Below are 16,949 nucleotides of genomic sequence, written 5' to 3'. Positions count from 1 at the left end.
CACCTTCCCACTTTTGCAGAATTGTTTCATTATCTTTCATGATATTGTTTATCTGAGTCTTCCCGACATTAGTTTTCTGCAAGGATCCTCGACACCTCCCCCCACCCCGTCAGTTGAATTACTTTCACGTTCTCCTCTAAACTGAGAATTTTTATTTTCCTCGATAACATGTTGATCTTTTTGCAGTAAGTTATTCATGTTGCCAACTACAATACTGATAAAACAATTCTGTATGCATCTAAACAAATCACCGTGTTTTTAAAGGAAGTGATCTTGTCACGTGATTCGTTAGTCGCAGTCTGGTACCCTATTGTTTTTATACATTATTTTACACTAAGTGAGAGAAGCCAAAACAGCTTCGATATGTACCATTAACATCACGCAGATTTGACCTCGTGGCCGTTAGTATTCGTAATTTTGAAAATTATTGTCAGTAGTAATAACCACTGATTATCAAAGTGAACAAGCTCAACATCTTACTAAGGGAAGCGATAAAGGCTACCAAACCATTTTCCTGCTGACTTGGGTATTGTACATCGATACTGCCACTTCTCAGCTGTTACTACTGTTAAATAATTGTAATTTTAACAATTATCAGAGTGACTAAACCGGACATCTTATGATAACACAGCAGTAAGGCTAATTGGATTACATGTACGTACCCTTTTGTATGGATTAAAATAAATTTCAGTCTTTCTCGGTTTTTATGGAATAAATTTGGCTTCTCGTGAGGCGTAAATGATGTAATATTAACCTTAGTGGTAAATGTAGTTTACTCAGCACTTCTTTCAGTAACGAAAACCTGACATCGGGGAAACAGAAATCGGATTACTTAATACATGTTATGAATAAAATACTGGTTCTGGATACATATTTAAATAAAATGTGGTCGCTTGTGAGGGGTAAATTTTATATTATTGCACTAATATGCTGGCCGCTGGTCGTGTTACCGGGTGGCCTTTCGTGAGGGGTACTTTTGAACACAAACTCGTCGGTGGCAATGGATTCTGGCCATAAGGAGCGGGTGGCCACTGGTAAGTGGGGGCTGTTCAAGAGGGGGACTACTGTATTTCTTAAACACCTTGCTGGAATTTGTTCATACATTGGGTGACTCCTTAGGAAGCTAAGGCAATTCAGTCTGTGACATACTCACTTTTCTCATTTGATCTAGGGGTAAAGTCACATATTTTACACCACTGATTTGATAGTGGGCTCATCATGCGGGCCCTGGCCTTCTTGTTTTTAGCTATCTGTTCATCACATCAATAACATCAAGCCATTCTTACCTACACTCATGCAAATTATAGTGTGGATGCGTCTCAAGGTGAGTAATCCTATGATTCAAAAACTAGGTTATTGAGACAATTTTATGCCTCAGCAACTTTTGTGTTTTTTGTTATCAGTTTGGTATACCCTCTTTATCTTTGGCCATATTTCACCTACTGTCATTAAACATGGTACGTGTCAGCAAAACTAGATTAGTGGGACCTTCATTATCTTCCAACCTCTTTCACCCACACATAAAAATTCATCTCAGGTGTAATTCATCCATGCCAAAAACAGGTCACAGTGATCTACTCCAAGTATGCTTTTCTTTCGTATTCAGCACAACAATTTACCAGATTCTTGTGTTGATGACTTTTTTTTCTCCACATTTAAAAAGTTGGACAATTATCAAAGCAATCTAATTCTGGTCAACTTTTAATTCATCTTGATAATGATCATCAATATAGTGTTCAAATAGTCCATGGAAAACACTTTAAAAAAAATAGGATTGTTTCTTCTTCGAATACATTACCTGATCATAATCCCTTAGGAGATCTACTACTGCCTTGCAAAATCCAGCCTCTCCAGGCCAAAACAATTTAGTTGCAAAGCTAAAAGGTATCTGCCCACCTAGGTGCAATTTTAGTGATCTCCCCTTAATACAGGGATTGGCACCAAATCCAATGAATACTTGAGTTACTACGTCCGTTCATACCAAGTAGCACGCTCTCTACAGAGGGGGCTCACAATCCACATGCAATTAGTCTAAGTTTTCTACCTTGAAGCAAGTTGGAGGAATGTTCTATTCAAAGGGATGTATACTCAGTTTATAAATTTCTAACTTTTGTTTCTTTCTTGAATGGCAAAGTTTCTGGCTTTTCATTGTTATCACTTTGCCATCCTCAACACCTGCATGGGTCGCAATTGTGTTTCCTCAAATTGCTATAGCTGTATTTAAATTGGTGCAGGTCTGGCTTGTGATATAGAAGTCTTGTACAATATTGATGTATAATGATCAGTTACATGCAGGCAAGTTTTTTTTATATTGATCTAGTCTTGGCATCCACTTCATAGTTATATTCAAAACTTTACTTGTATAGTGTATAGACCTTCTTTTGTCCTTTCCTAAAGGTAACAAGACAATTGATATTATATCATCCACTTCATAAGTACTAATAATGATTGTTATGCACCTTCTCCTTTGTCCAGGGTTCCCTAAGTAACAAATGTGGCACTCTATGCCGTGTCGTTAACCAAAGTGTACTGAATTCATTTGCATCTTTGGTTCATGTTGGAAACACCACAACAGGATCTAAATGCTGTCCAGGAGGGAGACTTCACAATCAGTTAGGACTTGCAAGATGTGTATTTTCACATCCCCATTCACACAGCTTCCAGGAAGTTCTTGTGATTAAATGACAAAGACACCATTTTCCAGTTCAGAGCACTCACAATTTGTACATCAGCTCTTGAAGTTTCACTCGAATGATGGACCTGGAAAATGGCCCATGTTTGGACCACTTCCGTGGTTCCAAGTACCTAGATTACATTCTACAAAAAAACATTAGGTAAGCTATATCTTGAAGCAAGTACATGATATCCCTTGTTACTCTCCTCAGCTTCGGTTTTCTTGTCAACAGGGACAAATCCGACCTCATACTGTCTTAACGTTTTGTTCATCCGGATATGGAGTTCAACACTAAAAAAAGCAGAATATGTTTTCAGCAGGAACAGGCATTGAAAATTAGTACAGTAGTGGCTTCCTTGCTTATGTGGGATGATCTACATACTCAGGAATTCCTTTGCCTGCTTGCTGAGTTTGCTTAATGTGGCATCTGACCTTTTAGTCCTAGGTGGCCTATTTATGCTCTCATTACAAATGATTCCATTGTCCAAATGGAAGATGATGCTTTGCCCAATGGACCAACTTCATACAGTCTGCACAAATAATGAGGTTCCATCTGAGAAGATTGGATAACCTCACTTGGTTCACATCAGGTATATCTTTACATTACAACCTCCAGAAATCACAAATCACAATCTGTAGAGTTGCGAGCACTGAGGGCTGGGGGTCACACATACTTCCATTATTCTAGGAAGTCAGTGGAGTTTGGCCCCCTGAGGATTGTCATTTACATATCAACTAACTGAAAGTGAAATCTAATCTGAAAGCTTTTCATCGATGGCAGGAAGATCTATAAGGGAAGGGAGTTCTCATGTTATTCAGCAGCTCTACTGTGGTGACTTATCTCAGAGATATCAATGTGAAACCAAGTCCCCAGACAACTGCATTCTTGTTTGGAATTTTGTAAAGTACTGTCTTCAATGACAAATCCAAGTTTATCATATTTCAAGCTGACTAAATATTTTAGCATACTTATCCTGGAAGAATCAGCTAATGGTTTCTTCATCCCTTGGTTTTCACTCTGATATTTGCGGCAAGGTGGAATGCCAAACTCCCAATCTTTGTCTTACCAGTCCGGAATCCAAAGACCTGATGCTCCTTCTATAGATTGAAACAGCCTGGACAGATATGCTTACCCTCCAACACCTCTGAGTCATAAGGTGATACAGAAAGCAAGAAAATCAGAGCATTACCTCATCCAGATTGCTCCACTCAGATGGAAAATTTTCATGGATCATTGACCTCATCAATCTCACATAAGAAAACTCCAGGAAATTTTGATTTTCCCTCATCTAAGCAACCAAAATAGCAGGCATTTCATCCCAACCCAGAGTTGCTGAACCTGTACATCTGGATCGTATTAAACAAGGCCTCGGGAACAAACAGGACTCACAACTGGTGGCAGAGATTTTGCTCAAGCAAGATGACCCTCTAACTTGCTAGCATATGAAGGCAAATGGAAAATCTTCAGACAGTACCTCAAATGGCACCATTCACAATTAAAGGCTGTCTTTCCACAGTCACTGACACCTTGCGTCATCATGGAAGAGAGGATACTGGACAAAACAGCGCCAATCACAATTAAAGACCATCTTTCCATAGTCAATACCACTACAGTGGCCTAGTGGTTAGAGCATCTGCCTCCGATGTGGGAGGTTGTGGGTTGGAGCCCTGGCCAAGTCATAACAAAGACTTACAAAAATGGTGCTAACAGCTGCCTCGCTTAGTGCTCAGCATTAAGAGGTTAGTGTTAGGACTGGTCAGGCTGGTGTCAGGATAATGTGACTGGGTGGGACATCAAAATACATATCTGCAGCATGATGCCTCAGTGCTAGATATCACTATAAACTGTAACATTGCAGACATCATAGCGATATGACTGAAAAATTGTTAAAGCTACATTAAAAAAGATATTCCAAATCCAAATCCACAATCACTAACACCTTGCATCATCATGGAAGAGAGGAAACTGGACAAAACAGTTAGCACCAATCACAATTAAAGACTATCTTTCCACAATCACTGACATCTTGCATCATCATGGAAGAGAGAATACTGGACAAAACAGCACCAATCAGAATCGAAGGCTATCTTTACATAATCACTGACACCTTGCATCATCATGGAAGAGAGGATGTCAGACAAAACAAAGACTTATCCAATTTTTCTGTCCAATTTTGAATACACATGTCCAGAAACGTTGACTCTTTGCCCAAAGTGGAATCTTATCATGGATACTAACCTGGCTAAACTTTTCCTATAAGACCTGCTTCCTTACTGAATTTGCAGGTGCAGGTAGAATCAGACATTATTCATGCTGTGTGATGGAGATCAAAATTCACTTCTCCAGCCAAGTCACACCATAGACTTCTAAAAACTGGTACTAACAGCTGCCTCGCTAGACACTCGGTATTAAAAGGTTAGCATTAGGACTGGTTGGCCTGGTGTCATGATAATGTGACTGGGTGGAATATCATGTGACATGTCTGTGGCATGATGCCACAGTGCTAGACATCACTATAAACTGCCACACTGCAGACATTGTAGTGATTTGACTGAAAAATTATTAAAACTATATTAAAAAACCAAATCACACACACACACTTATCAAGCTTTTATCTTGGAGATCTTTCATCTGAAAAGGATTGACTCAGTCTGGTGGGACATATAGCCATGGCACAACAGGTTATGTTTACAGTTTGTTCAAAGGCTTCAAAAGGATGCAGCATCACAACTTACTGGATTTGCAGGAGGGAAACGTTTTCCCTTTTTGAAGCCACTCCCTGACATATGAAGACTGTTCTCCAGTTAGGTTATCTAGAAGCTGTCTGACTTAATTTAGGAGACCGTAGATGGTCTGTCCATGTTAAGGAAATGTATCTCCCTTCCCCACTTACCTGTTTGACAAAAGTATTTTGATTGTGTAATGTATGTGAAGAATTTTTTCTAATAAAATATGTTTCTTCAGTATTACCTACCTGATCATACAATACATGTACCCGCATCCTCTCCACAATTACATCCATATAGACTGTGCCTTCCATTCCAGTAGTAACTAGAGTATTCCAGGGATTTAGTGCCAATCCCTTTATCAATGGGAGATCACTCTAACTGCCACCTAGGTGGGCTGATATCATTTAGCTTTTTAGCTAAAATGTTTTAGCCTGGGACGGTATGATTTGCAAGGTACGAGTACTTCACCTAAAGTATTATAATCAGGTAAGTATTATTGACAAAACTTAGTTTAGTACCAAAAATGAAATTCGTTTAGTTAAGAGAATAAGTGCTTCTCCTTAAAAGATTTTTATTTGCATTATGTTGCAAATTATCTTAATTGTTTTAGGTTGTAGCAGGTTCAAGTGCCAGTGCATTAAAGAAAAAGCTGTTTGACATGGCCATGAGCTCAAAAGCAGGAGAATTGAAGAAGTAAGATGATTTTGCAACACTTAAGTGCCTGTAGAAACACATACGTACACAGAAATAGTCATCAATTATTACTGGTTTTTTTATAGAATGAACTGTTAATTATGAATCACCATTCTGTTTCTGTGTTCCTAAACTATTGTACAGGTGAACAACAAGGAATAATTTACCTGTGAACTGTTAATCATCAGTGGCCCTTCATTTAAGAGTTTACTAAAATATTGTGAATAGGTAGCAATAGAGGTTGCAGCTGTTGATTTGTCACCATATATTTGAACTGGAATTGCCACCTACATTTCCATAATTTTGGAAGAGTTCATGTTAAAAGTATAATACATCACCGTTTCCATCAGAGACAATTCACCCTATTAAGATAAGCAAATTCTTCCATTCGATACAGATCAGTCTAAGCCTAGATGCGTGATTTTTCTGATTCAGCATCACTGAAAGTTTCTGACACACAGTAGATCTCCATCAAAGAGAACTATAAATGTTAGGTCTCTTTCCTTTCATGCCCAAATGATTTCAGTGTAGAGTGTTGATCACATGCTAATAATTAAGCAAGGGACATGAACTACTTTGATTAAAAATAAACCAAAAATAAAGTTCATTAAATTGTGTAGTACATTGGGATGGCTTTAAACAAACATAATTCTGATACAATATAAGAATGATACCATCAATGATTGACATGTCAGATAATTTGCTTACAGCTTTACCTGAATGCAACAGATAATAGATGATAGTACAGTATGAAAATAAAATAGAAACATGAATACAAGACACATATTTTGACAGTTATTAAACATTAATTGAAAGTATGTCTGCTTCCTTCATTTCTTTTAGAAATGGATTTGTAATTTATTTATAATTTGTAACATTTGCAGCATGTACACAGTGCTATAATATAGGCCAACAATACCCTCTGCCAAGGGCTTTTCCCACACCACAATACATACTGTTCCTAAGTTGATTATTTTTATTTGTCATTTTAGTTTGTATATAAATATCAGATGAGTCAGATTAAAATCAGATCTCCAGTGTCCTACATGATGATCTGACAGCAACCACTTAGGAGTCTTGTTCTGGTGACCCATGTTATTACCATAATTACTAATTTTATCAGCCAATCAGATGAAGTGTTGTATATGCATTTGGAGGACTGAACAGTATGACTGAAGGGCATCAATGTGTGCTGAATGATTTGATTTACTTTCAGATTTCTGAAAGCTGCATTTCCATTGGCTAATTCAAAGGTCATCAGAACATGACTCCTATGCAGTCACTGTCAGATCTACATGTAGGGCAGTGGAGATCTGATTTTAGTCAGTTTGAATATCAGACCTCATTTATTTCTTTTTTTCAATGATTCTGTCACCTGGCAACTTGCAGTTTTCCTCAGGCTTCTTTGTTACACTTCTTTTGTATGGATTTGTTTTAGCAGCTAAGAAAAGATACATTTATTCCATTAAATACATAATTGCAATGATTTAATATATGCCTCACTAAATGATCCTGATGAATTAGCATGACAGATTTTTCCCTTATTTTTTGGCTGGAGCCCATAAAATCCTCAGGACCTCCCCAAAAGGAGATTTGAATTATTAAAATGAATTTTATGAATTTTAAATATGGTATAATAAAACAAAATTATTTTTGAAGATAATTTTACACTTCACCACCAGGAAAAAATGATCGCACTTAAGTTGATATAACAGCTGATGGGGGCTAACCCTTACCGCCATTACCAGTGTTGCCCCCTGGGCCACCAGAGGGAGGTTTACTTTATTTCTTGTTAAAATCCTGATTCAGGGGTTGAACATCAAGGAAAAAAAATATCTTAATCATTTATCGAAAAACAGTAATGAGTTTGATTAGCCTGCCTTAACATTCATTGTTGGAAGTTTTGACACAAATTTGTGAGATCAATACATTTTGTTTTCAGGTTGTTGAGTTAATAATCAGAGATGAAAGATCTCATAATTTTGTGACATACACTTTCTTGCTGTCTCTTGAGGAAGTATGTATTAAAACTTGGTTGTGCCTCAAAGGTATTATACATAGCCACTTTGTGAGAGATTTTTTTATGCATCCATTTCTTGCAGCAATCCCTGTGTCCATCCCAGGTAGATCATTTGATGGCTTGTTTATATATATATTTAGATGACTTGATCAGATTTTCATGCCAGTGAGTAACTGTTCCATTTTTCTTCATAAGTTTCTTTTAAGTTTACAACCTAGACATTTTTTGTTCTTGTGTCATCCATCCATCCATCTGTTACCAATTTTTTTGTTTCTTCTCAATAACGTGTTTTATCTAGAAGTTACCGTACTTTGTGAATGGCTTGCACATGGGCTAGGGAAGAATCCTGTCATTTTTGGGGCCCATGATCAAGGATGCTGACTTGAAAAAGAAAAATGGTTTCTACAAAAAAAACTCCAGTTATCCACTATCTGCAGTTAACAAAATTTGTGCTGGCTTATACCTGGGGTAAGTGAAAAACCTACTGATTTAAGGATCAGAAGTGCAGAGGTCAAGTTCACAGACTGAAAGAACAAAAAAAAATTCTGCACAGTAACACCAGTTTTTCACTATCAATAGTTGCTACTATGTTGCATTTGGGATGAGGGAAAAACCCTATTGATTTGGAGGTCAAAGTTTATGGTCGAGGTTTCCACACAATGACTCAAGTTCTCCATTATCTACAGTTACCAAACCTTATGATTTGCTTGCAAATGGGATGAGGAAGAAGCCTCTTGATTTTGGCATTGAAGGTCAGAGGTCAGGTAACTGATTGATGGAACAAGAATAGTTTCCACAAAGTAGTAATAGTTCTACATCACATACCTGGACCAGACATTGGAGATAGCTGGCACATAGTTTGAGGGAAATGCCTGTTGTTGTTTTTTTTTATCAAGAGTCAAAATTCTCAGCTATGATGGTTGACTTGCATATTGGGTAAGAAAGAAGCCTATTGATTTTTGGTTTAAATGGTCTAATGTCAAAGTCACTATTGCAGAAAGAACAAAAATAGTCTTTGCACAATAACTTCAGTTCTTGATCATGACCCAAAGCTTGCCAGTAGCTTCTGTTGGGTCAGTGGTTCTTTCCAGGTTTTTTCCAGATTCTTCCTCCACCAGTTATACTGGCTGCCATGTGTAGCCTATCATGTACTGAAGAATGCTATTGAACCAGCTCACATATATTGACCAAAGTTTGTTGAGGACTTGCACTTAATATATAGAAGTGGCTGTGTTATTTTTGGTCAGGAGTTGAAAGGTCAGGGTTTGGTGTAGCTCAAAGAAAAAGTGGTTTTCTAGAATAACTCAATACTTTTTCCTTGACCTAACTGTAGGCATAGTGTGCACTTAGGGTAATACAGAAACCTTTTGTGTCTTAGGGTATCTGGTTATAGTCATGGTTAGTCTAATAAGAAAATAATAGTTTCTGCAAATTAGTGTATTTATGCATTCATAGAGGACTTTTAAACATGGGGCAGGCACATAATGTCCCATTTATGGTACTCTTGCATTGAGGGCATTTATGTTTTTCAAACACTAATTAATTTCTTGTTATCATGCATAGAGATAAAATGTCTTGTCATTCTGATTAATAACTTTTTTTCTTCTTCTGTTCAGAGGCATTATTCGTAGGAACAGCATTTGGGACAAACTTGTTTTCAAGAAGCTTCAAGAGAGTTTGGGTGGAAAAGTGCGTTTGATAACAACAGGGTCAGCCCCACTCTCACCCAAAGTTCTTCATTTTCTCCGATGCTGTGTAGGCTGCCCTGTAAGTAATTTTTAAAACAATAAATTCACACTGATCCCATTCATAAGGGTTAACTGCAAATTAGAATGAAATTCAATTCAAAATAGTTTGATTTTTATACAATTTATCCTGAATTCTTGAGGTTTTTGGTCTATTTTTGAAGCAACCTTAGGAAAATAATGTAGGAATTAAATATTATTGTAAATAGTGAATGTCATAAAATTTTATCTATCTAATGGTTTCTTGTTAGTTTTATCAATTGCCGTATTTGAACCTTGAATTCTTGTGCTGAGCATTATAACATGTTCTACATAAAAAGACAATCCATATTCTGTCATCATATCCTGGAAGCAGATCTCTAGAATGCTCTTTAAGATTTGTGTTTGTCCCAGAATTGATGTACCTCTGAAAAGAGATAAATTGACCATAATTTCATAGCGCATATCTGTATATAATTCTTTTTGCTTTTCTTTTGCCTTATGCAACAACATTCTAATTACTGTATCATGCAGCTATTTAATTTGTTTGCTGTAGGTATTGGAGGGTTATGGTCAGACTGAATGCGGTGCCATCTGCAGTCTCACCATTCCAGGAGACAATGAATCGGGTAAGAACTCGATTGGCCCAACTTTCTTTAAATTTTATATTCTTAAATTTTGGCAATTTCATTATGTAGCAGTACATGTCTTTTACAGGCCCTAAAGTCTTGTCAGGTTGACTGTTATCTAATGAGGTGGCAAGTCAAGTTTTTCCTCTATTATTATAGATGTCTAATCCTTAATTTAGTTTAACTTTTGTCCTGTTGAATTTCAGAGAAAATTCACAGAAGAATTAGAACTTCTTTAGCTGAAAATTTTTTCCCACCTCTGTGAATGATAAAATGTCATGGTTGCCAGAAAATTAGTACAAATATTTTGTAGGTTATAATTTTTCTTCAACATGGCTAAACATATCCACAGTCTTTTTCCTTGCCTTTCCCATAAATAAAAAGAAATGTTTTTTTTTGGAAAAAATAAATTATCTTGGAATATTGCAGAAATATTACCATTTATAACATTGGAATATTCACTGATATTATTATAACTTTTCCCTTAGCACCACCAGGAGTCTACTTTGCCATTTATGACATTAATGAATATTTGGTAATCATATATCATATTTTTCTCCTCAGGTACAGTTGGACCTCCACTGTCCTGCAACCTCCTTAAGGTAGCAGATGTCCCAGATATGAACTACTTTGCTAAGGAAAATAAGGGCGAGGTGAGTAGCTGCTCAAGAAGCTTACATCTCATCTGTGATGCAGTGCAGTAATGAGAACTTGGTGTCAAAATGCCTTTTGTTTTCTTTCATTGATCAGCATGCTAGACTTGTGATCAAAAGTGTGCAACTTTAAATACTACCATCGGATCAGCCAGGATTAGCTATCATATTGTGTTCTTGGTCAAGACACTTTACCCTGATTACCTTTGCACTAATTGACCTACTTGTGTTGCTGTGCTGTAAAACATTTTTAAAAAAACAATCAGGGTCTTGGGTGGCCAAGTGGTCCAAGGTTCTCACCTTTATTGATCACTCACATCTCACCTTTGCATGGGTTTGAGTCTCAGCTCAGGCAACAAGGGGGTGTGAGAAAGCTTGCCAATAGGTTCCCATGTGTCGTTCATTCTTTTTGGGATCTTTTTGGTTCCTAAAGTACCAATTATAATGACCACAATGTATAGTCTGTCTTGTGCTGAAAAGTGATAAACACACAAATCCGCAACCAAAAACCAGTTGAAGCTAAATCATATATTCCCAGGTGTTTGATAGTTTTGAGCATGATTGCAAAGCATGTACAAGACACAAGTGTCACATTCTGAGCTGCATTATTGATGTTGTCATAGGTATCTACATTGCTAGCTCTGCTGGTCATAGACCAAAGGAGCTTATGCAGTGGCCTTTCATCTGGTGACTGGCATCGATTAGCAAAAGTTTCTTATTGCTACGTCACCTCAGCTACTGGGAGGATTACCACAAAACATTCCTCCCAAGGTATAGTTGGTTCTAAATGAAATTGATTTCCCCTCAGATATCCATTATGGCCATCGCAGCAGTCAGTCTTGTTAATGATTCTACTTCTAAAACCCATGGGCTTTTCACAAAGATTTCTTTTGATGTCTAGTTGTTCCTGAATGAAAATGTGAATCTTGTCATCTAGTATGTCTGCATTGGTGGTTATTTTGACAGTAGTGTTATTGCCCCTTCATTAGAAAGGATAGCCACATTGATTTAGGGTTTTTGCTGAAAGGCTTCTTATGATGTCGAGTTGTTCCTGAATGTAAATGGTATTGATCCGACTGCCAGTATGTCCAGCACATCTTGAACATCTTGTTATTGCTACTCCTTGTGGATAGATATGTACTTGGTCCTGCTGATCTTTCATCTAATATGGCTGGCATCTTGAAAATAAGATACTGTTATTCTTCTTGAATGGATGGTCATGTCAGCATTGGGTTTTCACAAATAGACTTCTTCTGTTGTTTGGTTAGAGTGTCTGCCCTGGATGTGGGAGGTCGTGGGTTTGAACCCCTGCTGAGTCATACCAAAGACTTTTAAAAATGGTACTCACATGCCTTGCTTGGTGCCCAGCATTAAGAGATTAGTGTTAGGACTGGTTGGCCTGGTGTCAGGATAATGTGACTGGGTGGGACATCATACTACTTATCTGCGGCATGATGCCCCAGTGCTAGACATCACTTTAAGTTGCCCCATTACAGACATCATAGCGATATGACTGGAAAATTCTTAAAGCTATGTTTAAAAAAATCTGAACCACAAACTACAAACTTATGTTTGGCTGTCCCAAATGAAAATGGTGCCAATGTTACATCCAATTTGGCCACCAGATGATTTCAATACTTAGTAGTTAAAAAGAAGAAATGGTCTTATTCTTGAAAAATCTTGGTGGCCAGATGAGGGATGGTCTTTCTGAGTAGCTCTGGTATTTAGGTATTAAATAAAAGTCCATAACTGGAGTGTGTGTTCTGAGTCCCTGTGTAAAATTTGAATATAGATACAATTTCCTTTTTGTTGATTTTTTTATTTATGTGTATAAGCTAGTTAACCAAATTTTCTATGGTCACAGTATCATCAAATTAAAAGTTAGTTTAATTGTACTAAAAATTCAACTGCAGTCTTTTTTTTGTTATCCAGATCTGGTCAATTGTTTTAATAACCAGACTACATAGAGACTTCAGCTTCATTTAAATATTTAAATTATTTGGATAAATGTTGATGCCATCCAAGGTCATAAAGACAAGATGTTTGCTTTAATATGATTTAAAGAGATGCTTACTCGATCTCTACAGGCTTGGGGAAAATAATGATTGCACTCTGCTGCATGTCATAAGCAGGAACTAATGGAGGCTTGAGCCATATTGGCACAGTGGTTATCTTGTCTGACTCACAAATGAAAGATTATGGGTTCAAATCCTATTATTGGAGCAGCCCAGGTCAGCCACCATGATTTGTCCTTGGGCAAGGCACTTTACTCCAATTGCCTTGGCATTAAATAACCTACTTGTGTTCTTGTGGGTCGGTGGTTCTTTCCAGGGTTTTCCGAGGTTCTTCCACCATTAATACTGGCTGCCATGTATAGCCTATCATGTGCTGAAAAACAGTGTTAAACCCAACAACAACAACAACAACCTACTTGTGTTGCTGTGCTGTAGAAATCCAAACCAATTTCTGGTTTCAGGTCATACAAGAGTAATTGGCCACTTGCTTTGGTGGTTTTGTTGGCATTTTTTTTATTTTTGTAAAATTCTAAATATATCTCATGCCAACACATGAGTTGTGAAGATTGCTATTGAGAAGTTAGAATCTGTTATAGATTGAGTATGAGTATGTGTGTGATTAGAATTTTTAATGTAGCTTTAACAATTTTTCAGTCATATCGCTACGATGTCTCCAGTGTCAGTGTGGCAGTTTATAGTGATGTCTAGCACTGGCGCATCATGCCGCAGACATGTAGCATGATGTCCCACCCGGTCACATTATCCTGACACCAGGCCGACCAGTCCTAGCACTAACCTCTTAGTGCTGAGCGCCAAGCGAGGCAGCTGTTAGTACCATTTTTTGTAAGTCTTTGGTATGACTTTGCTGGGGATCTAACCCACAACCTCCCGCTTCCGAATCAGATGCTCTAACTGCTAGGCCACCAGAGCGGTGTTATAGATTGAAACATTGAAGATAGTTATACTTAGCAACATTTCAAAGATCTCTTGGATTTCAGTAGAATACATCACCCAGTAATTATTAGTCACCTATTTTTTTTTAAATGGGTGTATTTCTCCCTGAAGCAGTTTCATAGTGATTGACACAATGATTATAGTTCTCAAGATTTCTTGAAAATTTGACAAAAAATGTTGGAGTTGTTTATATTTGAAATTATATTGTGATAAAACTAAGTTGTCTAGGTGGGGGCTCCGAGTGGCCGAGTGGTCTAAAGCGCTCTCCGTTACGGATCACTGCCATCTCACCTCTGTCTGTGTGGGTTCGAGTCCAGGATTCAGCAAATGTGGATATGATAAATGAATCAGTGATTGACATTTGAGATCAGTAGTTCCATATGATAGAGGAATCAGCACTTGACATGTGAGGTAAGTAGTTGAGGAATCAGCGCTTGATATGTGAGGCAAGTAGTCCCACATGATAGATGAATCAGTATGATTGACATGTAAGGTCAGTAGTACCATATGATAGCGGAATCAGCGCTTGACATGTGAGGTAAGTAGTTGAGGAACCAGCACTGGACATCTGAGGTCAGTAGGCCCATATGATAGAGGAATCAGTGATTGATATGTGAGGTCAGTATTCCCATATGATAGATGAATCAGCGCTTGACATGTGAGGTCAGTAGTCCCCCATAATAGATGAATCAGTGAATGATGTGAAGTCAGTAGGCCCATATGATAGAGGAATCAGTGATTGACATGTGAGGTCAGTATTCACATATAATAGATGAATCAGCTTTTAAAATGTGAGGTCAGTATTCCCATATGATAGATGAATCAGTGATTGACATGTGAGGTCAGTAGTCCCATATGATAGATAAATCAGTGATTGATGTGTGATGTCAGTAGTCCCACATAATAGATGAATTAGTGAATGATGTGAAGTTAGTAGTCCCATATGATAGAGGAATCAGTGATTGACATGTGAGGTCAGTATTCCCATATGATAGATGAATCAATGATTGACATGGAGGTCAGTAGTCCCACATAATGAATCAGTGGTTGATGTGTGAGGTCAGTATTCCCATGTGATAGATGAATTAGTGATAGACATGTGAGGTCAGTATTTCCTTATGATAGATGAATCAGTGATTGACATGTGAGGTCAGTATTCCCACACAGTAGATGAATCAGTGATTGACATGTGAGGTCAGTAGTCCCACACGATAGATGGATAGATCAATCGGTGATTGATGTGTGAGGTCAGTAGTCCCATATGATAGATGAATCAGTGATTGACATGTGAGGTCAGTTTTCCCATATGACAAATGAATCAGTGATTGACATGTGAGGTCAGTATTCCATATGATAGATGAATCAGTGATTGACATGTGAGGTCACAGTATTCCCATATGATAGATGAATCAGTGATTGATATGTGAGGTCAATATTCCCATATGATAGATGAATCAGTGATTGACATGTGAGATCAGTAGTCCCACATGATAAATGAATCAGTGATTGACATGTTAGGTCAGAAGTCCCATATGACAGAATAATCAGCACTTGACATGTGAGGTAAGTAGTTGAGGAATCAGTGATTGACATGTTAGGTCAGTAGTCCCACATCATAGATGAATCAGTGATTGACATGTGAGGTCAGTATTCCCATATGATAGATGAATCAGTGATTGACATGTGAGGTCAGTATTCCCATATGATAGATGAATCAGCGATTGACATGTGAGGTCAGTAGTCCCATATGATAGATGAATCAGTGATTGACGTGTGAGGTCAGTAGTTTCACATAATAAATGAATCAGTGATGTGTGAGGTCAGTAGTCCCACATAATAGATGAATCAGTGAATGATGTGAGGTTAGTAGTCCCATATGATAGATGAATCAGTGATTGACATGTTAGGACAGTAGTCCCACATGATAGATGAATCAGCAACTGACATGGAGGTCAGTAGTCCTACATAATAGATGAATCAGTGATTGATGTGTGAGGTCAGTATTCCCATATGATAGATGAATTGGCGATTGACTTGAGGTCAGTAGTCCCGCATGATAGATGAATCAGTGATTGACATGTGAGATCAGTAGTCCCACATGATAGATAAATCAGTGATTGATGTGGGAGGTCCTGTAGTGCCATACAAAAGATCAGTCTGCAATATTTTCATGTGCACAGTGTATGTTTTTGTTAATCTTCCATTGCTGTTTTCAGGTATGTGTCAAAGGTACCAATGTGTTTAAAGGCTACTTGAAGGATCCAGAGAAAACACGGGAAGCCTTGGATGATGAAGGCTGGCTTCACACAGGAGATATTGGGGAATGGATGCCTGTAGGTTTAGTTTTCAAATCATTTACATTGGTGTTTTCCTGGAAAAGAGCATCTAAGGGAAATGTCGCAAACAATCTTTTTGACAAGATTTTGCTTTTTGTCATTGAATTTACAACAACTTAATATACTGGAAATAGCATAGAAACCTGATTTGCCATCACATAATGGGCTTGCAAATAAATGTCTGTGTTGGTTGATTTGCTGATTGCTCCAAACAAAATGCATAGATCCAGATCTGCTGGCATATAATGGAAAAGCAGATCTTGGTTTGTGCTGTTTTCAGTTGGGCATAACTTATTAGCAAGATTATATGATAATTAAGCAATATATGAAGTAAGTTACTTTCAGAGAAGTGTTTAAATAATATTTCTTTTTTAATGATTGTATCATTTTTTTATATGCAGTATTGTTACATAAAGAGAAAAGAACTTGTTGTAACTGTTATCAAATAGTGATGATGATCCTGAATAAAAGATCTAATGCAATGTATCATTTGGATTTTTAAAAGACAAAAATAAAAAGAA

The 16,949-nt window shown here is 37.5% G+C and overlaps 1 protein-coding gene across 5 annotated transcripts in view; it reads left to right on the top strand.

Moving 5' to 3' along the window:
• The window catches only part of LOC149803108 (long-chain-fatty-acid--CoA ligase 1-like), a 134,152-nt gene that overhangs the window by 94,939 nt on the left and 22,264 nt on the right, over window positions 1–16,949 (top strand). For all 5 annotated transcript variants that reach the window (XM_089952713.1, XM_089952715.1, XM_089952714.1 and 2 more), the window contains 5 exons: window positions 6,015–6,097; window positions 9,734–9,884; window positions 10,398–10,470; window positions 11,035–11,123; window positions 16,309–16,425. In XM_089952713.1, coding sequence (XP_089808839.1) covers window positions 6,015–6,097; window positions 9,734–9,884; window positions 10,398–10,470; window positions 11,035–11,123; window positions 16,309–16,425 — 513 coding nt within the window. The remainder of the gene's footprint in view (window positions 1–6,014; window positions 6,098–9,733; window positions 9,885–10,397; window positions 10,471–11,034; window positions 11,124–16,308; window positions 16,426–16,949) is intronic.

This window comes from Sinohyriopsis cumingii, chromosome 3 (assembly GCF_028554795.1).
Source record: "Sinohyriopsis cumingii isolate HCF-2022 chromosome 3, ASM2855479v2, whole genome shotgun sequence".
In the NCBI taxonomy this organism is placed as follows: domain Eukaryota; kingdom Metazoa; phylum Mollusca; class Bivalvia; order Unionida; family Unionidae; genus Sinohyriopsis; species Sinohyriopsis cumingii.
Note: the sequence above shows the minus strand (reverse complement) of the source record. Positions and strands in the feature narration are given on the sequence as shown.